This window comes from Mus pahari, chromosome 23 (genome assembly GCF_900095145.1).
Source record: "Mus pahari chromosome 23, PAHARI_EIJ_v1.1, whole genome shotgun sequence".
Classification (NCBI taxonomy): domain Eukaryota; kingdom Metazoa; phylum Chordata; class Mammalia; order Rodentia; family Muridae; genus Mus; species Mus pahari.
The window spans coordinates 2094753-2118925 of record NC_034612.1 but is presented as its reverse complement, the minus strand read 5'-3'; the positions used below and the strand labels follow the sequence as shown (position 1 = coordinate 2118925).

At 52.6% G+C, this 24173-nt stretch overlaps 2 protein-coding genes across 2 annotated transcripts; one reads left to right on the top strand and one right to left on the bottom strand.

Annotated features, from left to right (window-relative positions):
* Positions 1-1153: 1153 nt before the first annotated feature.
* Positions 1154-14783, bottom strand: Crybb1 (crystallin beta B1). Its single transcript, XM_021222737.2, has 6 exons — positions 14646-14783; positions 12930-13114; positions 10993-11111; positions 6885-7017; positions 3197-3339; positions 1154-1420 (listed from the first exon to the last, which is right to left on the bottom strand). The coding sequence occupies exons 2-6, from the start codon at positions 13101-13103 to the stop codon at positions 1237-1239; spliced, it is 753 nt and encodes a 250-aa protein (XP_021078396.1). The 5' UTR covers positions 13104-13114; positions 14646-14783; the 3' UTR covers positions 1154-1236.
* A 2940-nt stretch (positions 14784-17723) lies between these two features.
* Cryba4 (crystallin beta A4) lies at positions 17724-23883 on the top strand. The gene is made up of 6 exons (XM_021222740.1): positions 17724-17744; positions 18584-18634; positions 19261-19379; positions 21042-21183; positions 22022-22164; positions 23563-23883. The coding sequence occupies exons 1-6, from the start codon at positions 17724-17726 to the stop codon at positions 23708-23710; spliced, it is 624 nt and encodes a 207-aa protein (XP_021078399.1). The 3' UTR covers positions 23711-23883.
* Positions 23884-24173: the final 290 nt, after the last annotated feature.

Genomic DNA, 24173 nt, shown 5'->3' with positions numbered 1-24173 from the left:
AGTCATGTCAGGAGCAAGCAGGCTGATGTCAGGGGAGCTGACCTGCTGCTGAGGCTTAACATGCAGGATTTGATCTCTTCTTGGGACCACTTTCTGTCTACGGTGCACCAGGCTGAGTTTCTTCTTTGCTGGATGGATTACTATAATAAATAAAGCTTTATTTTATAAATCGATGAGCCTATTTAAGGTGCCTTAAGGTGTCTGCTATTGCTCGTGCAAGCAGAGCAGAAAAGTCATCTGGGTCCAGCAGAGAGGATGGGAGTCTGATGTGCAAGACTCTGAAGCCAGAATGCCTGGATTTGGGTATGGGTTCTTGCTATGTGATGTTAGGCAAGCCTGCTCCCATCTCTGGGCCTGCTGGTATTCTTCACATGTTCAACTGGAAGGGTTGTAGTGGTGAAATGTGTGTGAGGATTCCTGCCGCTGGGCACAGAGGCACACACCTGTAATCTCAGCACTCAACAGGCTGGGGTGGAAGGACTCGAGTTCAAGGCCAGCCTGGGCTACACAGGAAGGGAGAGAGAGAGAGAGAGAGAGAGAGAGAGAGAGAGAGAGAGAGAGAGAGAGAGATGTTCTTGAGTGTTCTATCTGTATGAAGGCATAAATGAATGCATCTCTGGAAGCCAGAAGAGGGTGTCATATCCCCTAGGACTGAAGCAAGCTGTTTTTGTGAGCTGCCACATGGGAGCTGGGCATTGAACCCAGGTCCTCTGCCAGGGCAGCCAGTGAGTGCTCTTTACTGCCGAGCCATCTCTGACAGCCTGCAAACCGTGTCTTAATAGATAAAGCAGTCAAACAAACCAATGAGCTGGGGGTGAAGCTTAGTTGGTGGAACACTTCTTACCTAGCTTGCTCAAAGCCCTGGGTTCAATTCCTAGCACCGAATAAACTCAGTGGGTTCAAACCTCCAAGAAGAATTTGACTCAGAAATTTAAGGTCATCTTCTGCTACACAGGGAGTGCGGAGCTCCAACAGTAATCCTTGACTATACACCAAAGCTTGAGGTCAGCATGGGACCTATGACCCCATCTCCCACCCCCACCCCCAGAAAGATCTTTGTAGTAATTGCCAAGTGAGTTTACGGTTGGTTGTTCCGGTTGTGACTACGACCAGGAGTCACAGGTGGGCGCACACGGTTCATGGACCCAAGCTCGTGTCCGCTATAAGAACTTTATTATCAGGGGAAGATGGGCCCTGAGGCAGGGCGGGCTGTAGAAGGGAGGCCTGGAGCTTGGCTCACTTGGGGGGCTCAGCGGTCAGCACGGGGAAGCAGCCCTCTTGGTGCCACTGGCGGTCCCGCAGGCGCCGCACAGCCTGCATCTGCGGCTGGAAGGCGCCCCACTCATTCCAGTGCCGGAAGTCGCCAGGCTCCAGCAGATACTGGTAGCCACGGTAACCTGGGTACTGGTAGCCGACCCATCTGGAAAGCGAGCAGGAAAGGTGTTAAGGCGGCCAGCACAGTGAATGTCCCAGTAGGGGCCACACACCTGCTCCAGCTTGGCCCTTCCGGGCCCCTGGTTACATGGCCTTTCTCTTTCTGATAGGCCTCAGTATTCTCTTCTGTAAAGTGGGCAGTCATGTGCTGAGCATGATTGGGGGACCAGATGGAGTGAATGCCCCCACTGTAGGCAGTCAGTCCAAACCCACAGAAGATGGTGAGGCTACACTCTCCCCTCCCCCACTCCTTGGTGACACTCTCTTCCCCCTCGTACCCCCCCCCCCAGAACAGAATCCAATACATGAGACTCAGGCTTCTGGATGTCCCTCCCATTCAGTGAGTCTCTGTGGCTCCTGTAAGCACTGTCCAGTGTCAGGTAACCCAGAAGCTGAGCCACATGGGCCTCAGTTTACCCTCTGTGGGGTGTGGATATGGATCCTGCTTCTTCCACTTCTGATGAGGGCTCACTTCTTCTGACCGGTGAGAGCAACACAAAGATTTCCTCCGCACAGTGGGTGATTCATCCTAAGTCCCGCCCTTGCCTGAACATGAGTCATTCTCTGACCACCCTGTCTGTCACTAGCTGGTTTCTCAGCAGGAATAGCTGAATCCCACCCAGTTCCGTCCACCCTGATATAGGAGGGGAGCCCAGGCTGGATCATGCCCACGCTGTACAGGGCACACTGGTATCTCTAGTACTGGGTAGAAGAAACCCTTCTAAGTAGAGAGTGGCTTCAATCTAAGCCTCCTCTCTGTGCCCAGCATGGGCCAGGCTCTCAGATAAGTCTCAGAAGGACACAGGTTCTGAGGGGGAGTGGGGGGTAGGCTACCACCCAGAATCACCACAGGAAGGCAGAGGTAAGGCACCTGACCCTCCCTAGGTTCTCATGGAGGTAGAATAGAGGGCTTTGCTTGGGAACCTCAGATCTCAGGAATCAAAGTGGATAAGGGTTCCTCACCCACTCATTGTTCAGCCAGCAATACTGAGGTGCAGACAGGGTGCCATCTCGCCCAGGAACCTCTGCTGGTCCTACCCTCTGCCCGTTCTGGCCAGGGCCTCATTACTTCTGAGCAGTAAGATTCTCTCCATCTGTGGGCTAGTATTTAGACTGAGGTGGAACTTGCCACATGCCCATAACCTAGTCCGGGAAGACTATGTGTATATGTGTGAGAGACCTCTGTGTGGGGTGTGTGTGTGTATGTGATCTCTCTGATTGTGTATGTGTGTGTAAGATCTTTGTGTTTGTCTGTGTGTATATCTGTGTGAGATCTCTGTGTGTCTGTGTGTGTGTGTGAGATCTGTGTGTCTGAGAAAACAAGATCTGTCTCTGTGTGTGAGATCTCTGTGTGTGAGAGTGTGTGGCTATCTGTGCGAGATCTCTGTGTGTGAGAGATATCGAGAGAGATCTCTGTGTGTGTGTGTGTGTGTGTGTGTGTGAAATTTGTGTGTGTATCTCTGTATGTGAGATTTGTGTATCTCTCTCTGTGAGAGAGGGAGAGAGAACAAGAGAAATCTGTGTGTGGTGTGTCTGTGTGTGAGATCTGTGTATTTATGTGTGTGTGTCTGTCTATCTTTGTGTGAGATCTGTGTGTGTAAGAGAGAGATCTCTGTGTAGTGTCTTTGTGTGAGATCTCTGTGTGGGGGAAGGGGCTTATAAGGTTGTTCCCTTTCCCGGGGGCCTGATGTGACCGTCCATCTCTGATATCCTCATCTTCTGACTCTGCACTTGTTGCTGGTCCCAGAACCTGGATGCTTACGTGCCACTAGAGACGGTTATGCTCCCCACGCGGTCACAGAAGCCATAAACCCAGAGGCTGGGCACATCATCCTCTTGGATCTCCATGGTGTTGCCCTTGAAGTTGGCCCCTTCGAACAGGCAGATCTTATGTTCCTGGGAATCCTGGGGAGGTGGAGACAGTCAGAAATGGAAGCAGAAGCTGGGAGAATAGAAAGAAGTGGGGAGAGACACCTGGGGTTTGTCCAGCGAGGACCCTCCTCATCTGGGAGGAGGAGATAATGGTCAAAACATCTCAGATGCCCAAAGATAAAATGAACTCATCCACACAGGCCCAAGTCTGTACATGGAGATGCGTGTGGCGTCACCCTGCAATAACACAGAGGCTCAGAGAGGGCAAGCGTATTGATTTACACCACACAGCCAGCTGGAGACAGTGCCTTTCAGACAAGTGACATTCCAATTCCCAACAATCTCTCTGCGCCAACAGGGAGCCCCACCAATGTCTTTTCATATGTACTTCTAATCAGAAGGAGTTATGATGGACCATGGGTTGTGGAAGAGCATGTGGAGCATGGATCTGGGTTTGAGTCTTGACTTTGGGCATTTCACACATTTCAAGCCTTAATGTGTCTATCCATAAAATGAGTCTGCTGCCTCTTTGCCCATGGGACCATGACTAAGACACTTTGTAGCTGAACAATAGATCTGGAAGATGCTGTGATACACACTTGAGTGTCAGCAATAGAAAGAGCTCTGGGACCCCGGCCCACACTAGTTTTAGTAGCTGAAGTGCCATAGAGATGAACAACCAACAGAACAGGGTGAGAGGCCCAGCCCAAAGTTGTGCAACATTGAAGCCCTTCATTTTCTATTTTTGGACCTCAGTTTCACAATCGCTACAATAAAGGGCTGTTATGGCTTCTGCCTACCAGGGCTGCTGTACGGATTTCGCAGAAGGAAGAGAAAGCACCCAGCATATAGCGGGTGCTCAATAAAGGGGTACTTCACCCACCATTGCTAACTAGCAAACAAGGGGAAGGCAGGACACAAGGAGCTGTGGAGTTTAAGAGGGGTTCTGTAGGTCAAGTATGAGTTGCGAGCTAGAGAAGGGAAGTACGGTAGAGATCACACTGAGCAGAAAAGAAGGCGTAGGCAAAGAAAGGCTGGACTGCAATGTCCCTGAAAGGGGTGTGGTCTGAGGTAGGCATGAGGACTCAGGAGATGATTAGCAAGCACTTAGAGGTGACGTAATCAATGCCGGCAACTGTTAGCCTATAGCTGTAGCCATTTTAAGGACCTTGCTGGGACGGGGGGGGGGTAGTTAGCAAGTCTGTGGCTCCCCACTGCAATGGAGGTGAGACCTCACCATACTCTTGAAGACCCTGTGGGTCCCCACCTCTCGGACACTCCCTCCTTCCCCCCCCCCAATCTTTCCCTGCCCATTCCTGCTGCCTCAGCGGGCCCTTCACGCTCTCTTTGGGCTGGCTCTGCTCCCACCCCTCAGGGGATGGGTGCCCCGCCCACGGACAACTGCCAACCAATCCCATCTCCCCTCGCCCATCCGAAGCCTCTTGTGGTTACAGAGGGCTTCCAGGACCTGGATGCTGAGCCCGTAGAATCAGGCCAGAAACAACCACCCTGGTGACCAGTTTCTGTTCTGTTTTTCACTTTTCCCTTTTCTAGACAGAGTCTCAACTGTGTAGCCCTGACTGGCCTGGAATTCACTACTTAGACCTGGTATGTAAACTCTCAGCGAGATCTGCCTGCCTCTGCCTCCTTGAGTGCTGGCCTAAAGATGTGCGCCACCGTGCCAGGGTCCCCGTGATCAGGTTTGATTTTGGAAATAACTCTCTAATTTTCACGAAAGCAGGGACGAAGGAGAGATAGGGAACCCAGGAGTGAGGTGTGTGGGGTGTGGTGGGAGAGGTGCTCAGGAGAAGGACAATGGTGGCCCAGAATCAGAAGTCACAGAAGACACAGGATGAGTCAGATCAGTGGACCATGGCCCCAGGTGTAAGAGATGACTTAGAAAGGGAGCGGTGAAGGAAAGAGGCTCCCCCAGAATCAGCTGCTCCCCCAGAATCAGAACAAATTGATCTGGGTGAGGTGGAGGTGTGTGGTCTTTACATTTTTCTAATATATTTTACTTAAACAACTACGTCTAAAATATAACCATAATTTTAATCTGGCCAGCGTGATCACGTGAGAACGACTTTACACTTGTGAGAAACACATGTGGTAGTGTGTTTAAAACCAGGACCATGTATCATGCTTATAGGATATCTCCATCTAGACCTGCCAAATTTCACATGTTCAGTCACCGCTTAGGATCTGATCGCGTGGTGTACGCCTGCAACCCTGGGGAAAACACTAAGCTAGGGCTTCCGCGTGGTATGCTGTCTCAAAACACAAAGCAACACACATACCATGGCCAAGTACAAACGGATAGCCCTTACAGTATGGGATAGCAGCTTCTAGACTGGGTATTTCATTGGCAGTGCCTGATTGAGCAAGGTTCCCAGCTGTACCCAGTACGTAGAATATCTGTTCTCAACCTGTGGCTCATGACCCTTTTGGGGAGGGGGTTAAAAGACCCCTTGTACAGGGGATCGCATATCAGATATCCTGTATGATCAGACATTCCTAACAGTAGCGCAATTATAGTTATGAAGTAACAATGAAATAACTTTGTGGTTGGGGGTCACCACAACATGAAGAACTGTTTTAAAGGGTCTCAGGCTCAGGAAGGTTGATGGACATCTGACAGACAGATGGACATACGAGGCCACTCAAGGGTTTGCAGCTCAGCTCTGAGCTCTGAAGCATCCCCAGTGTGAAGGCTGAAATCCACCCTGGGATTCTCAATGTGCTGCGAGCACCCTGGCTGCCTGACTCACAGTGATGCATTAGTAACGCCTCACGTTCCCTGGTGAGCCTTCCTTAATGAACTTTCTTCATGGGTGTTGCCACCCCAGGAGGCGAGAGTCGCTGCCGTCCAAGCCAGACATACGCGGCGACTAAGAAGAGTAGTTGGCTCGTGATTCATAAACAATACATAATTCTGGAAATACCACACACACTTTGCGGGGCTGTCTCCACCATCTAGATTCGTCTCCTTTACACCGATCTAGTTAAACACCACAGAGCTAAGTCAGCATGTGTTGTCACATGGTCAGGATGTCACATCTTCCCCCAAAGCCCTTTTATTAGCCACTTCACAACTAACTCATCTTCTTTCCTTTCTTCCTTCCTTGTCTTTTTTTTTTTTTCAACATAGTCTCACTTGTAGCCAAAGGCTAGATTTGAACTCATGATCCTTATGCCTCCACCGCCCCTGTACTCGGATGTACTCAGCCTGTATCACCCACCATGCCCAACCACAGTGCAAACTTCGCTCTGCATGTTGCATGCCCTGGGTGGACACTGGGCTTTGAAAAGCTCCCCAGGGTGCAACCAGGAACCAGGAACCAGGAACCTGATCTTCTACAGGGGTGGGGATCAAGGAGCACATGAAAATGTCCCATTCACTCTCTGGATGCTTAACTCCAAACTCACAGAGCAGAGAACTGTCTGTATCACCCGCAACCCTGGGTAGGGCACAGATGTTTGCAGAATTGTAGAGAGCAAAGGAACCTCTTTCTGAACAACCAGAGCTCCCTAGGCTTCTGTGCTCATTGTAGACCTCTGCCCCAGCCCCAGCCACTCACCATCCTGATGGGCCGGAAGGACATGAGCCGGTCACTGCGGTAACTGCTGGTCCAGGTGTCCCAGCGTGGGTACTCGCCCTTCTCCAGGACAAACATCTCCCCACGGAAGGCAGATTGCTCAAAGGCCACCCAGCTGGACGCAAGAAGGACCGGGAGGGATGGAGACAGAAGAGACAGCATCAGCAGGTGCCATTTTCCCCTGCTTGTCTTCCTGCATCTTTTCTTACAGCAGCCCAGGTACCAAAATAAAAACCCAGAATGGGCCCAATGGGCCTGGGTGTCACTCTGTGCTCTCCTCCTTTGTAACCACTGACAACCGGTTTCCCCTCTCCCCGGTCTCGCAATTCATCTACACTAACGGTTTTTGGAGTTGACGGAGGATTAAGTGAGATACTGTGTGTAATTATCTGAGCAAATTATTTTAGCACATATGGGATTCACAAGGCTTTAAATACTATAAGGACCTGGGGCCAACTAACTTATCAAGAAGGATTTTATTTAAGCTCACTAACAGCTGGCACCAAGTCTCTGCTTGCGGCTAATGTGATTCTAATACCTACTGGTCGCTTCTTTCCAACCATGGGAGGACCACACACTGGCCTCAGCTCTGCAGGCCAGGGCATGAAGTGCAGCATTGCGTTCAAAGCAAGGCTTCTCATAGGTGCCCGTGACTCACAACAAAAGTAGGTTTTCAACTGTCGGAGCTTGGTACAAGCTTGGGTTCAAAGGATCGTTTAGAATAAAACATAGGAGCCAAGAGAGTAATCATGCACCCTGAACAGGGGAACGTAGCTGTGGCCAGCCTAGGCTGCACAGGGAGAACCTGTCTCCAAGCACGGAGACAAAATCAAAGGAAGCAACTGTGGGCGATCCCAGAGGTTCAGATACGAGAGCATGAATTCTTGTTTGCTGAGAACTAGCCTGGCCGCCAGGAGCCCCACAGCCGGGGTGCGCGGCACAGAGACCGAGCATGGTCAGCCACCTGTTGAATTCTCCTGCTGTGACAGCACGCGTGAAGGGATCCATCTTTCACAAAGAGTAAGTAAACTGGAAGCTTCAAATCTAGTGGGGGCTTTTCCAGTGTGGTCTGACTATGAGATTAAAGCAGGGATCCTAGGGTGGTGAGTCTGCTCTTCGTGTTTGGAATTCCGAAGAACCAAGAGACTCAATGGACCATCCCCATGAACATTATCTCCATGCTGGGACTCTCTTACCGGAAAGATGACAATGAGGAGACAGTCATGGGCTGAGAGTCACAGGAGCCTCAGGACCTTGTCTGAGGGATGAGTCAGCCACACTGAAGTGACATAATGAAGATAGGACTTGTCCTCAAGGAAGACGACTGAGGTTCTTAGTAGACTGGAGAAGGAGATCAAAGAGTGAATGGATGGATGGATGGATGGATGGTGGATGGATGGATGAATGAATGGGTAGATGGATGGGTGGGTGGATGGATGGATGGGTGATGGATGGATGGATGGGTAGGTGGGAGGATGGGTGAGTAGATGGATGGATTGATGGATAGATGGTGGATGGAGGGCGAATGGATGGATGAATAGATGGGTAGATGGATGAATGGATAGTGGACAGATGGGTGGGTCAATGGATGGATGATGAAGGTATGGGTGTTTAAGTGGATGGATGGAGGAAGGGGGTGGATTATGGATATGAGGCTGTGTAGGCTAATTAATAGATGGATGGATGGATGTGTCAGTGAATAGGTGGACAAGTAAGGAATGGATGAATAAGTAAATGTATAAGTAGATACATAGTAGAATGGATGGCTGTATGGGTAGACAGTTGGATGGATGGATAGGTGGTGACAAGAGAGTGGATGTGCAGATGGCTGACCAGCTGGAAGAGTGAACAAATAAATGGATGTAGGGATGGAAAGATGGATAAAAGAGAGTGATAGACATCAGACAGATGACTGGATGGGTTGACCGATAGATGAACACACATGTGGATAGGTGATATATGTGATGGGCAGAATGGCTACATGGGAAGAGAACCTTAGAAGGTGGTGCCACACAAGTGTGAAGACCAGAGACCCTGGGAAATGGCAGACCTGAGTTCTAATCCTAGTTCATCATTGACTCTCCGCCACATGTTTGGGAGCAGTCACTGAAGCTAGTTAAACTTCAGTGAAGAAGGAGGGGGGGAGGAGGAGGAGGAGGAGGAGGAGGAGGAGGAGGAGGAGGAGGAAGAGGAGGAGGAGGAGAAGGAGGAGGAGAAGGAGAAGAAGAAGAAGAAGAAGAAGAAGAAGAAGAAGAAGAAGAAGAAGAAGAAGAAGAAGAAGAAGAAGAAGAAGAAGAAGAAGAAGAAGAAGAAGAAGAAGAAGAAGAAGAAGAAGAAGAAGAAGAAGAAGAAGAAGAAGAAGAAGAAAAGAGGAGAAGAGGAGGAGGAGAAGTGGCTGCACCTGCATCACTGAAAATGATGAGGATCTGAAACCAAAGAGCTCATCGAGCAGACTCAACAGGAGGTTCACATGGTAATCACATCAGGGACTAGAGAGTGGGGAAGCCATTGCTTACAGAAAGACAAGACAGAGGTGGTCTTGCCACTTGCTGCTCTCCCTCCACACAACTCTGTCCTCTTTCGGTGGCTCACGAGGACCCAAGTCAGCCATGAGAAACATCTGGTATGTGGCTGGCTGTCCTTCCTCATTGCCTGTGGCTCTTTGGAGCCACAATCGAGAAGAGGAGAGCAGGAGTGAAATGAGGACATGGAGCCTTTAGTCCTGAACGGTGGCACCCAGCCCATGTCGTGCATGGTGTCTGGTTTCGGGCTGAGGTCTCTGAGATCTCATGGTACAGGTCTCATGGTACAGGAGACCTCCTGGGTACATGTCTCTCCCCTCCTTCCTCTGCTCACTTCCCCTTCATCCTTTCTTCCCGCATGCCACCACATCTCAGGCCCATGGCTGTTCCTTTGGGGAACAACCCAGAACACCAAAAAAAGGACATGGGCAAAGCCGTCTCTCTTTGTGGGGGAAATGCTCCGGCTTTGAGTCAGCAGCATCCCAAACACCCTGAAACCTCAAAAATGGCCACAACCAGCAGTTTCTGTCCCGGATAGGCTTGGGGGAATGGGCGGGGCTGAGCCGGGGTTGACCACATCGGGGAAGGAGTGGGAGCGAGAGGCATGAGTGGCCCCTGAATCAGAACATGGACTGTGATATGCTCCGAGATTCACAGAGTGGACGGCCACCGCTGTTATGCGCCATGCTTGGGTGTCTATGCTGACAAAACCACTCCAGAATCAGTCTGCCTCTCCTTGTGTCAGGGTCCAAGAAACAGAGGCTTGGAGACTGAACCAGACACAGGGCGAGCCTCTGAACCCACGTAGGTCTGATCTAAATCTGACCTTGAAACAGCCTGGCGCTTTGCCTTCTGCCGTAGACAGTCTGGGATGTCTTAAAGGCTGGCCGGCCACACCCCTTGGCGGGCTTTATAGTTGGGAAACAATAGAGGGTAGCATGGCCTCAGCTCAGGGAGATAGCCCTGAAGGGCTAGCCTACTGCTTCCATGAAGTGGGGGTAAAGTCCAATAGCATGTAACATAGCGCCGCCACTCAGCACCGATGACCTCACTCACTACCTGAGTCCTTCAGAGCCTCCCTATCTGCTGACTGGGGAGGAAGGTAGCATTCTCGGTCTCTGTCTCTCTCTGTCTCTTTGTCTCTGTCTGTCTCTGTCTCTGTCTCTCTCTGTCTCTCTCTGTCTCTCTCCTCTCTCTCTCTCTCTCTCTCTCTCTCTCTCTCTCTCTCTCTCTGATAACTTGGTGCTGTCTCAGATAACATGCTATGCACCTACTTTGTACACTACTGGTATTTGGGAGAGGGATGGCCAGGGATACAAGGCTTCTTGAAAAATGGCAACAGCACGGTGGCCTCACACCCTTCAGGTCTTTCTGACTCTCGGTTGCCTCATCTGTCAATGAGGGAGCACCGCGCTCCTCCCCGCTGGGGTTTGCAGACAGAATAAGGAATGACCAAGGTGTGACTAGCAAATGTGCCAGCAAATGTGACCAGCAATGTGACTAGCAAATTTGCCAGGCAAATGTAGCTGTTCTGTGGAGGAGTGTCCCCTTCCTGGTCCAGCACTCACGGTCCTGAGACGACAATCAGGCTGCGCACTCTGTCGAAGCCACGGTCCCCTAGATTCAGGCACTCCCCTGAGAATTCCACCCGGCGGCCCTGGAAGTTTTCCTGCTCGAAGACAATCAGCTGTGGAGAGAAGCCCATCGTTGCTCAGGAGACAGAGTGAGGGGTGGCCTTGCTCTGTGACACTGACTCCAAAATGAAGCAAGCCGGACAGATGAAGGACTCAAGTCCAATAAGCTCTGAAGGGCATGTGTCAATCAAAGCAGGTGAGGCCGGGGCCTGTCTCATCGTGGTACCGTGCCTGAGCCTCTGTGTGTGAGTGTACCTTTCCTCTGGTCTCCCCATTATTGAACTCAAGGTCAGTCCCATCATTCGCAGAAGGAATGGAGGCTGTGTCTCTCATCCCAAGGCTCTCTGCGTAGCCTAGAGTGACCCGGGATTTATTCTGTAACCTGGCTACCCTTCATCTTGTGATCTTCTGGCCTCAGCCACCAAGCGGTGGGGCTAAGCATGCGCTGCGACAGACCCGACCCTTTCAGATGACCCTCCGTGTTATTTGCCAGCCTGGCAGGACCTCTTCACCAGGAATCTCCAGCTTGGGACTTCCACTTCCTAACTCATATTCCAGGCCACCTGTGCAGTCCCGACCCTATTCTGGGTGCAGAGGCCACCGTCACCAGGAAGCTCTCTGAGACTGCTCCTCCTCTACCCTGGGTAGGGGCTGAGTGCCTCCCGCTGTGATAGCCCTTATAGACAGGTACAACCCTGGAAAGTCACCACTGCTTCGGAGCCTCCCTCCTGCTCCTCCACCACCTCTTCCTCCTCTTCTTCCTCCCTCTCTTCCTCCTCTGCCTCCCTCTCTTTTGCTTTTTCCACCCTACCCCTAAAGGGCTCCTTCAGAGCAGGGCTTGAGACATTTCTTTATTCCAAATACAGGAAAGATGCACTAGCCCATCCTAACCCAGTGCACCGCCAACCCCTCCTTCACCTCTGTGCCTCTTATTTGGATTTTTAGCCGTTTCCTGCCCCACCCAGTAACTCCGCCATTCAGTGCTGTCAGTGCTATCCAGCCAACACCAAGTGTGTGTGGCCCATGCTTGAAGTTGGGGAGATCATAGAGCGTAGAGTCCTGAGGGACCCTTAGTGCTAGGCAGGATTTTCATCAAATCTTAGCTTATATATGGGCTGTGGGTTTGCAGGTAGGTGCTCGCAACCTTGTTAAATGATTAAATATAATGACGCAAATCAAAACCAGCCACATCCAGACCAGGTGTGAACCATGAACCAAGCATGGCCAGGTCTCTGCCTAAGGGTGAAGACAGCAAGTCAATCCCCAATCGCAAGAAGTCTGACCCTCCAGGAACCCTGCAATCTGGAGCCTGGGGGAGAACTTCCAGGTCAGAGGTCAGCCTGGTGGCCTGGTGGCTCTCCTGGGATGAGTGGTCGCTGACAACAAACATACTCCTCTCAGGTTTCTGACTTTGCCACTCTCTAAGCTCCCACACACAGGATGGGCCAGGGAGGATGCAGAGCAGGCTACGGAGGATGGGGAGCAAGCCAGGGAGGATGGGGAGCAGGCTAGGGAGGATGGAGAGCAGGCTAGGGAGGATGGGGAGTGGGCTAGGGAGGATGGGGAGCAGGCTAAGGAGGATGGGGAGCAGGCCAGGGAGGATGGGGAGCAGGCTAGGGAGGATGGGGAACAGGCTAGGGAGGATGGGGAGCAGGCTAGGGAGGACAAAGAGCAGGCCAGGGAGGATGGAGAGCAGGCTAGGGAGCATGGAGAGTAGAAAGAGTCAGATGGGAGGCAGAGATTCGAAACACAGGAAGGAGAAAAGACCTGCAAAGGGGAGAGGCTGGGGAGGAAGGGAAGGAAGAGGGGGTAGGAAAGAGGAGCAGGGTGAGGAGGAGTGGATCTGTACAGCCCAGCCCCCGCATCCTTACCCTGTAGCTCCCAGGAGGCAGGTCCCCTACTTTGGCGACGGGCCTGGGCACAGAAGCTGGGACAGGAGTTGGGCCAGGAGCTGGGGCTGGCCCTGTGGATGGTGCCCCTTTCCCCTTGCCATCAGGCCCTGGGTTCACCGCTGTGGTAGCCACAGCCTTGGCAGCCTGAGACATGGTTCCTGGTGCTGCAATGAAAAAGAAGTCCAGCCGGGCAGTGGTGGCGCACACCTTTAATCCCAGCACTCGGGAGGCAGAGGTAGGCAGATTTCTGAGTTTGAGGCACAGCCTGGTCTACAGAGTGAGATCCAGGACAGCCAGGGCTACACAGAGAAACCCTTTCTCAAAAAAAAAAAAAAAAAAAAAAGCCTTGGGGGTGGGTGATTTTGGGGCGGCGCTTCCAAGCTGCCCCTACCCATGTGCTTCTCAGCCATGTCTATGGGCTCCTCCACAGCCATCAGCTCTCCCTGGGAGACAGGGCTGAAGCTCTGGGTTCTACCTTGCTCTGGGACAGCCAGTCTCTTCCTGGATGCTGTCCCTTCCTTGCACTGCCTCCTGCCCTCTAGCCTCACACTCTGTTCCTCCCTTCCCGTGCTTGGTTAGCTCACCACCACGTGTGTGTGAGTATAGCGTGGCTTCGCTCACCGTACGAGTGACGGTCCCCCTCGGCACCATCGGGCACAGTACTGAATGCCTCACATCTTGACCTTAACGGAGGGACTAGCTGGGATCGGGATACCCCTCTAGAGTCTAGCTGGAGCGAAGATGCCCTGTAGCCCCCGCGCCACGGCAGTCAGCTCCCATCTGTGGCAGCAGATGGAGAGGCACCTGGGTGACTAGCTGTAGCCTTGTAAGCTCGCCTGTCTGCCGTAGTAGCTCCTTAGCACTTGTTTCCGTGCCAGGCGCATGGGAGCGTCTCAGGCAACATCTGTTCAGAGAGTGAGCGCCAGTGTATGCCTGTCCTGAACCTCTCCCAGCCCCCCACCCCTGGTGTCCTCCGAGGGCAGATGTGGGTGTGCAAAATAGAAGCCTGGCACTCGGGGTCGGGAGGCACAAGGAGCGGGAGTGGTGTGTGTGTTTCCGTTGCTCCACGCCGGAACTGAGCCTGTGGGCGTTGGGTGGAGAGGACTCTGGTCAGCTCCACTGCTGCCTCAAGGAGCACAGACTTCTGGGTACGGGTCATACCTGACTGCACTGTCCCCTGGAGGAAATCCACCAAAGACTGTACTGACAATTTACAAGCCACTGGAGCCCTTGGGGTCCAGAGCAAGTTCCCTGGGTCTGGGTGGGTTCCCAACATCCTCTCTCTAACTGGGGTGAGCATACTTCTTTCTCCCAGGTTTTTTTTTTTCAGGAAGACTGGTTGCTCTGCTACACACACATCTGGACCACATCTGGGGGTTTCAGCCACCCTTGACCTGTCTCTGTTCTGGGAAACTCTCCCCAGAGGCTGGGCTCCTTTCCCGGCCATGTGTCCCATCTCCCTCTCTCTCTTGGTGAAGACCATTCCTTTCCTCTCTACCTCCCTGTAGCCCAGGCTAGCCTCCAACTCTCAGCAATCCTCCTGCCCCAGCCTCCAGCGTGCTATCTAGACAAGTATGCAGCAGCAACCGTTCTGGGTTTGGCTTTTTGCCTGGCTCTGTCTAAGTCAGCCGCCCCCCTCTGTCTCCATCCTCCCCCCTCCCCCGGTTCTCTAGTGGTGTGGCAGTCCCCTCTTACCTGTGTTGGTGGACAGGCGGGTGCTGTGGGTGCCTCAGGGCCAACCCCCCATTTTATAGCCTGGCAGACACCAGGGTCTATAGTGTAGCACAAAGAGGGAGCTGGGTCAGCAAACCCGGACGGGGCCCGTGGCCGGCTCTGCCCCGTTACTGCCCAGGGTAGCATTTTCTATTGTTGGCCTGGAACACAGAGAAACCCTGGCCCCAACTCTGCTCTGACTGTTCTCTCTATTTCCCCGGCTGGAGACAGGCCCAGGGCCCTGCTGGCTGCCGGCCTAGGCTAGGGAAGGGGGATGGGCGAGGAGGTGACCTGGGATAGAATCCAGCCTCAGTCAGGCTGCTTCACACGTCTCTACCTCTAGGGGGGTCTCGGTTTACAGGTACAGTTGACAAGTCTCCCTGTGGATGCTGCCCAGAACTGAAGACGACATTGATCATGTTCTATAAGGGCCAGGAGACGGGTTTCCAGTCCACAGCCCCCATCCTGAGCGCTGCACCCATTTCTTGGATGAGGAAGGCTGGGTGCAGAGGCCAGTACAGACCACAGCAAGCGGGAAGGCTCGGGCTATCCAGCCTTTGAGGCCCTGACTGAACCTTGCCTGAATTCCCTGTTCTAGGGTGGTGGGGTAGGACTGGGTCTCAGGCTCAGGGGCTTAGCATTCAAGGCCTGGGTCCTTCCTAACTGCCCCTCAGCCCCCACTGTCTGACACCAGGGGACGCCGCCCAGGGTCAGGAACAAAGAGACTCTGAGCATCCTCATACCCCACTGTAACGGACCTGGCCAGGGGCCAGCGTTTCACGCAGGGCCTGGGTCCTGGCGGGTCCCTGTTAGTCTACTAGAGAGGGTAAGGACTTTTGAGGTGCAAAGGGTGGGGGTGATAGAGAGAAAGGTTTTTCAGAAGATGAAGAGAGGAATCAATAGACAGGGGGGAGAGAGCCCAGGGCAAAGGAGAACGGCCAGAATAGCCGAGCGTCTCAGTAGACAAGCGACTGCCAGATGACCCACCATTTATTTCCCCAGAGAAACTGAAACCCACACAGAACAGGAAGCTCCAACCTTGTTCCACAGTGTGAACCCCCCAGTGGAGTGGGGCTGGAACCAGGCCAGGCCAGGCCACCTGCATTCTGTGTCGCCAACCCCAGTAGGGGTGCGGCCATCTTCTGAGAAATCCTTCTGCTCTGGGGAGTCCAGGACCCCTGTGGGGCCTATCTCTATCTTGTGGTCACTCTGGTCTAGGACCAGCGCTGGCCCTGGCCCTCTACCCGTCAGCCCCTCTCCCTGCTGGCCTCCTCTGTGCTTTTCATCCGGGGCCAAGGCCTTGAAGGGCAAGCTGGGAAGTACAGGAGAGACCAGCCACTGGGACTCAGGCCAAGTGCCTGCGGTGAGGGCCACCCACAGATCTTGTCTCAAGGGCAGGCATCTGGGGCAGTTTTGTCCCGACCCCGACCCTCCTAGCAATGGGAAGCTTGCCAAAAGTTTGGGGAGAGGGGAACAGCTTCCCTTGCTGGGCAGCTCTTCAGATCAGCTATTTATAGATGAGAAAGTGGGGTGGTTCCTTTGTCCCCTTCTGGCCCTGTTTCCCATCTGTCACGTGGAACTGGCTCTCATGTTATATTTCTTTTTCACATATTGAGACAGGGTCTCATGTAGCCCAAGCTGGCCTCAAGATCTCTATGTAGCTGAGGCTAGACTCCCTGCTTCCACATGCCAGGTGCTGGGATTACAAGTGTACAGCACCACATTGGTCTGCGGGCTCTGTTCCTCCCCACACCTCTCATTCCAGACTCTGTGAGCTTCTGGTTTGGGGGAACTGCCATTCATAATAATATTATATTTTATGGCTATCTAGGATGGCAGACATGGCCAAGACCCAGATAATTCCCTTTTCATCAGGAACATGTTTATCATACATGTTAAGTGTGTGTGTGTGTGTGTGTGTGTGTGTGTGTGCACTCACGTGGAGGTCAGAAGGTCAAAGGGTAACTTGCAGGAGTCAGTTCTCCCTTATACCCTGTGGTCCTGAGGATTTAAAGCCAGGCTTGGAGGTACCCCACTGAGCCCCCAACTTTGTCTTTTTTTTTTTTATTTCTATTTAACACACAGCATAACCGAGGCTTAAAGGTATTCACTGGGAACCTGCTCAAAAGTACTTAGCCCCCAGGCACAGGATGCAGACCCAGGCTGCTGGCTGTGGAGACTGGGCCCGTCCACCCTTCACCACGCCCTGCCTGTGTGACAACTGTTCTGACATCGCAGGAAGGAAGAGATGTTGCTATTTTCCTGGCCATCAAAGGACTCACTCTTTATCTGGGTCACCCAGTAGCAAGGCTGAGTTTTACCACAAGCCGCTCCTGCCATGCTACCCTCTCCTGCGACAGGGCCCTCTCAGAGGCAGGGATCGGGGGATTCCGAATGCTTTGGGTGCTTATCGGGCGTGCACTGCTTTGGGACACATGTAAGCTGCAGCACTCCCCGCCCCTGGCTCTTTGCTTCTGCATGCACAGCCCTGGATGCTTCTTCGGGCCTTGCAGAGTGCACTGGTTCTGGCCCTGGCCACCACTCTTACCTCCTGAGAAGAGTTGCGCTCCTGGGTATTTGTTATCCAAAGCCCTTGCCCCAGGCCCCCAGGGTTTTGCTTAGAACCAGTTACTTCCAAGCTACTGTATACATTGTTTCCACCCTTTCAAAGAGTAGCCTCAAGTGAAAGTGTGACATCCAGCTAGAAGAGGCAGGGGCAGGTGAGGTGGAGGAGGAGGGCAGGCACAGAACTCTGTGATCTGGGTTCTGTCTGTCCTATGGTGCACCATCAAGATGAGGTTGGATCTCTAGTCCTGGACAGGAGTCCTGTGGAACCAATGGAAACGGGCTATCTACCCCTCGCATTCCCTAGTGCTGACCCTGGGTAAGCCACCAATCCCTCCCCACTAAAGGCAGAGCTGCTGACATGTCCACTCTGGGCCCTGGCCAGGACTGGCTTTTGTTTCTACCTCTGGCTTGCTGAGTCTGTGTTTGTCCCTTGGGGCCCCTGTTCCTTTCCTGCCTATAAGAGCCCTGACCTTGTCTGTTTCTGGTTCTGACATGTGCTCTGGGCCCTTCTTGGTAAGTATGAGAGGGAGACAGGAGTGGAACCGAGCTCTCTGGTGGCATCATCCTATGGTGCCAATCTTGGGGATGTCACTGGCTAACCCTGAATGCCATCATACCCCAGGAAGTCTACAAGTGTTCAGACTGCTGCCTGTGACTCTTAGTTAAATGCCAAGATCCCCTCCCCCATCATTTTGTGACCTGTGTGTCCACTTTGAGAGCCACACACTAGGCTAGTGTTGCACTTTGTTTTGGTGTGTGTATTTGTGTATGTACTTGTGTGTATGTGTGTATATACTTGTGTATGTGTGTGTGACTGTGTGTGTATGTGTGCCTGTGTGTGCATGTGTGCATGCACATGCATGTGTGCATGAATGTGTATGTATGTGTGTGTGCCTGTGTGTATGTGTGTATACTTGTGTATGTGTGTGTGAGTGTGTGTATGTGTGCCTTGTGTTCCTGTGTGTGTACACATGCACGTGTGCATGTGTGCATGTGAGTGTGCCTCTGAGTATATGTGTGTATGTGTGTGTATATGTGTGTGCATGTATGTGCATGTGTATGTGCCTGTGTGTATGTGTGTGTGCTTGTGTGTGTATGTGTGTGAATGTGTGTGATACATCCACCTCTCTCCACTCACCTGGTACTGTAGCCCACTGTGAGCTGGGGATGGAGACAATGGCATCCAGAGGTGGCTGAGATGGTGCTGTTTGCATGTGGGTGGGATGGGAGAAGGGTCGCCCCAGTCCCGGCATACTCAGACCCATCTCGATTCTGACACTGCCCAAGCCAGCCTTCAGTCAGAGATGCTGCTGGGAATTGGATAGAAGGTGACTGTATTCTTCTCTCTGTAGGACCGTGCCAACATGACCCTGCAGTGCACCAAGTCAGCTGGACATTGGAGGGTAGGGAGTACCCTGGGAGGGGAGGGGAGGGAAGGAAGACAACATCCAAGAACCTCCCACAACAACTTCATTGAACCCCTTCGTCCTGCAGGAGGGCAACTGACTGCCTTGAGCCCACAGCTCAGACTAAGGAACAACCTGCCTGAGGCAGGCAACCTGAGTTGGTCCCCACCCTTGAGTCATGGCACACAATCATTCTGCTGTGCTTCTCTGGCCATGCCATGCTTGGCTTTGCCAAGAGAAACTAAAATCTGGGTGTGATCGCTTATACCTGCCCTAGCACTGGCAGAAGGAAGCTCGTAAGCTCAAGGCCAGCCTGGGTCTTGCGAGATCTTGTCTCACAAAAATAATATAGCAGAGCCACGTAAAAGCCTTTGATGAAGGCTTTGGGAGATGCAGGCTTTGCTTGTATTCTTACCCAACAGCGGTCAAGGGTGGGGACGACAAAGTTGTCCACACTCTTGGGCTGTGCTGGCCAGGATCCCACGGTCCACCTTGCTCACCGACCCAGCCCCGGGGGCATGTGACCTCTGCTTTACCTGTCTGGCTCCACCCGAGTCCAGGGTATGATCCTCTCTGCTCGCAGAACCGTGATACCCACAGATCCCCCCCTCTTTCCTGCGCAGATGGTGGTGTGGGATGAAGAAGGCTTCCAGGGCCGACGGCACGAATTCACAGCCGAGTGTCCCAGTGTGCTGGAGCTTGGCTTTGAGACCGTGCGATCTCTGAAAGTCCTGAGCGGGGCGTAAGTCTGGAGGGCATCGAGTCAGGGTGGTGGAGGAGAGGGTGAGAGGGAATCTAAGGAGGGATGCTGGAGCCTATGATCCCAGATACATCTACCAAGGCTTTCGCTGGACCCATGGCCCCTCCCAATGGCTGAAGAGTGTGCATGGCTGTTGATACAGGTAACTCAGTCCGAGTGGGTCTGAAAATGTCCCTCTCAGACATGCGCTGAAAGCTAGCATCACTCCCACACCAACCTAGCATCCTGCAACTGCCCTTAATACAAGGATGGGAAGCTTTGCAAAGCTACTTAAATTGAGAGCCGCTGGCCACACGTGACCGTCGAGGAAGGGTTTCAGAGCCACATTCTGTGACTTATGAGCTGCATTTTTATTTCTACTTGATCTTTTTTTTTTTTTTAAGATTTATTTGTTTTAGGTATATGCGTACACTGTAGCTGTACAGATGGTTGTGGGCCATCATGTGAGTGCTGGGAACGGAACTCAGGACCTCTGCTTGCTCTGACCCTACAATTTATTTATTTATTTATTTATTTATTATATGTAAGTACACCGTAGCTGTCTTCTGACACACCAGAAGAGGGCATCAGCTCTCATGACGGATGGTTGTGAGCCACCATGTGGTGGCCGGGATTTGAACTCAGGACCTTCAGAGGAGAAGTCAGTGCTCTGACCCACTGAGCCATCTCTCCAAGCCCATTTCTCCTTAATCTTAAGATCAAATGCAATCAGTCACGGGCTCTGATGCTTCTCCCCTTGGGTAGAAGATCCCAGAAAGTTAGAAAGAAGACCAAAAGGTGACTAGTACCCTGTCTACATAACTCAGAGCCAAGGCTTTGTCTGTGGGTGCCTCCCGAGGTCACCTTGGCGGTCTGTGTGCATCGGAGACAGGGCTAGGAAGGACAGTTGCCGATCTAGGGACAGCGTCCTGCCAGCCGCCAGGCAGGACTGCACGGGAGGGGAAGAGCCTGCATGCATGGATTCAGACTGCTTGGTTTTTGTTTTTTTTACACAGACAGCAACACACAACTCTCCTGAGTTCTTTGTCTCCGAGGGCGACAGAATGCTGAGGAGGGTTGACTTCCATGCTTCTGCTTAGGGTTGGAAGGCAGAAGGCCCTTCCTCCGTGGGAAATGAGGGGGAGCAGGAGAAGCTGTTCCAGAGGCTTCCCTGGGGAGGGAGAATGAGAAACAGCTCAGGTCAGACAGCATCTCACATCTCAGACTGCCAGCCCCTGGGTCTGACAGGATCACGAGGAGGTAATGAAACCAAGGTCAGCCTGTGCCTGAGCCCTGTCGACACCTACGGCTTAACTTTGTGGCAGTGCCTGTGAGAAGACCTCAAGCACCTGCCTAGGACGGTCCCTTCTCTGTGGAAGCCAGAGGGATGCTGGCCCTAGGCAGAATCTCCTATGTTGGATTTTCCTCGATTGGCATCATCAAGGTCTAGGCATGGCTGCTCTGGGGGGTGGGCAGACCAACCTGAGTGCTGTACCAGTTGGTCCCCAAATAGCCAAATGATCACTGCCTCCCTTCCCGAGTCCTAAAAGTCGTAACCACCCAGGTATTGTGGCGAGGCCTCGAAGTGAGTCACCCCATGGGAGCCCTGACCTGGTTCTCACATTGGCAATTCTGTCTTGACATTTCTGCCCTGTCTGCCTGCAGGTGGGTAGGCTTTGAGCACGCCGGCTTCCAAGGGCAGCAATATGTGCTGGAGAGGGGTGATTACCCAGGCTGGGACTCCTGGGGTGGCAACACAGCCTACCCTGCCGAGAGGCTCACCTCCTTCCGGCCTGTGGCCTGCGCTGTGAGTCCTACTGCTTGTACCCCTGGGTGACTGCTAATGGACACTTGGGAATCAGATCTCTAAACCTGGGTTCTCATCCATCAAGGGAGTGATGTGGGTGGTTTCTCTCTCTCTCTCTCTCTCTCTCTCTCTCTCTCTCTCTCTCTCTCTCTCTCCTTCTCTCCTGTAATTTGAAATGAGGTGACAGCAGCTATGTTGTGGCTTCACCCCCGACATAAAATCTCAGCCTGTAGCAATTTTGCTTACAGTGGGAGCCCTTTCGGGTGGTACTTCCCTCTTTTAATGGTTCAAGAACCCCGGGAAAGCTGGATGCCAGGCAAGGCAGGGCTCGCCGGGAAGACAGGTCCCTAGCTCATCATGGTTTCTCTGTTGTGCATTACTACCGTCGATGATGCATGGGTGGAGGAGACAGTCTTTATTCTCCCACGGCAGGGAGATATGGTCGGCTTTATGTCACGGCTCCCGGAAAACCGAGCTGTAGAAACACCGCGTGGCAAACCCGAGCTCAGCCAGCTGGCAAAGTGCAGAATCGGGAGTTTAACCCATATGGTCACACATTTTTCTTATAGCACAACACCCTACCTACCTGCCTGGTTTCTGTCACTGGGTATTTAGGTCGGTTCCTTTATGGTTTACGGTTATGGTGGACATCTTTATAGTTACTGTCCTGCCCTTGTTCTTTTGGAAGGGCCGATGCTGAAGGGTCTTGTTGCCCATTGCCTTTCTCGGAGCTCTGGACAGAAGGCTGACTTGGGAGGCAAAGGCTGAGTGCGGGAGAGTGTTTCTGTGTGTCCTGTCTGGCATCTGGCAGTCTGACCCAGCTCTCTGTTGTCCGTAGAACCACCGCGACTCAAGGCTGACCATCTTCGAGCAGGAGAACTTCCTGGGCAGGAAAGGCGAGCTGAACGATGATTATCCCTCTCTGCAGGCCATGGGCTGGGACGGCACTGAAGTGGGCTCCTTCCACGTTCAATCTGGGGCGTAAGTGGACCCTGGCAAGACACAGAGGGGCTGGGACACGCTCTGTAGAGAGACGTGCGCCCAACATGCCAGAGAATGGAGACTCGGGGGGCACCAGACAGAATTTAGGGGATTGCACGTGATGGAGGGACACCTGGCTTAGAGACGACAAACATATGAAGGTTCCATGATCAGCTTTGTGGGCACAGCGGGATCCAGAAACTGCTGGGATCTGCCTTTCTCTCCATTTTACCCCATCTGGCTGTATTCTTTCTTTCTTTGGCTGGTTTTTGTTTCTTTTTGTTTATTTCAAGACAGGTTTCTCTGTGTAGCCCTGGCTATCCCAGAACTCACTCTGTAGACCAGGCTGGCCTCAAATTCTGAGATCGGCCTGCCTCTGCCTCCCGAGTGTTGGGTTAAAGGTGTTCGCCACCACTATCCGGCTCTGACTCTATTACATCATTGAACTATTAAGTTCTCCCCCAACACAAATATGGAGACTTTTGCTTTACACTCTGTCTCCAGGGAGAGGGGATCCCCGACCCCATCTAAGTTTCCAGGAAAAGAGATTGGGTCATGTGCTCCCCTCTGAACCAATCACTAGGTCCAAAGGAAATGGGATGCTCTATTTGGTTGGATTGGGTTACATGGTTTTAAGATACCTCACCCACCCACCCCCCGCCCCCCAAGTCCAGTTTTCTCCCCGCCTTGACCAGGACTGGGAGGGAGACCTGGTTTGTGAGCCTGGTCTGCAGGGCGTTCGGCTCCTACAGGCAAGGATGAAGGTGGGAAGCGGAGCTTTTGCTTAGAGCATGAGGAACCAGGTTCATTCAGTATCTGTCTCAATGTGTCTGACACTGTTCTCTAATCGCTACCTTGTTCCAGAGAGGTTGAGGTGGAGAACACTAGTCAGGAATGTCTGTCGTAGTGAATAGTGTAGGGGTCCATGTCTTGGAACAACTGTGAGGGAGAGCGGGGACTGGATAAAGAAGACTTCCTGTCCATCCCCACATTCTGTCTTCACGAGCCATTCACTGGCTCGCACAGTGTCAGCTAGGTGCCTGGGAGACTGAGGGACTAGCTTCAGGCATCCTAGACCAGGACTTACTTTAGGGAGGGCAGACAGCTCATAAAGTAATCTTAAAATTATCCAATTTTGTCAGTGTTACAAAGGGACAACCGGGGCCTGATGGAGACAGGTGGATAGTCTTGAGAGTGTACGCTGTGGCCCCAAAGAACAGCCTTGGGCGCAGGGGTGGGGATGGTGATGGTGGTGGGGGTGGAGAGCTTCCATACGTGCGTGTGGAGTACCAGGGCCATGAAGCCCGCGTGGGCTGGTTGGGCTTTTTGCTGCATCTCTACCTGTCTTAGTTCTGGGCCCTGAGCCTCTGTGTGTTGACTGTCTCTTCTACTTTCCAGGTGGGTTTGTTCCCAGTTTCCTGGCTACCGAGGTTTCCAGTACGTACTGGAGAGCGATCACCACTCGGGTGACTACAAGCACTTCAGAGAGTGGGGTTCCCATGCTCACACCTTCCAGGTGCAGAGTGTGCGCAGAATCCAGCAGTGAGCATGCACCGGCGACCTGGGGTGCCTGCGAAACGACTGAGTGGCCGGAGGATGTGGCTGCTCTTGGTTCTGGCTACCCCTGTGTCTTCTGGGAGCCCCACACCCCTGTCAGGCAGCCCATGCCCCGCCAGCTCACGGAGCTCAAAGAAATAAAATGAAAAACAAAAGACTCAGCATCGACTGTGTCCCCTCAGTTTTACCTGCCTCCCTGACTAATTTGTAGCTCTGTAAAATTTCTCCGTCATTTGTCTGCTTTTTTAGTTTTTTTTTAAAATTAATTTACTTTATATATATGAGTACACTGTAGCTGTCTTCAGACACACCAGAAGAGGGCACCAGATCCCATTACAGATGGTTGTGAGCCACCATGTGGTTGCTGGGATTTGAACTCAGTTCCTCTGGAAGAGCAGTCGGTGCTCTTAATTGCTCCATCTCTCCAGCCTGGGTTTGTTTGTTTGTTTGTT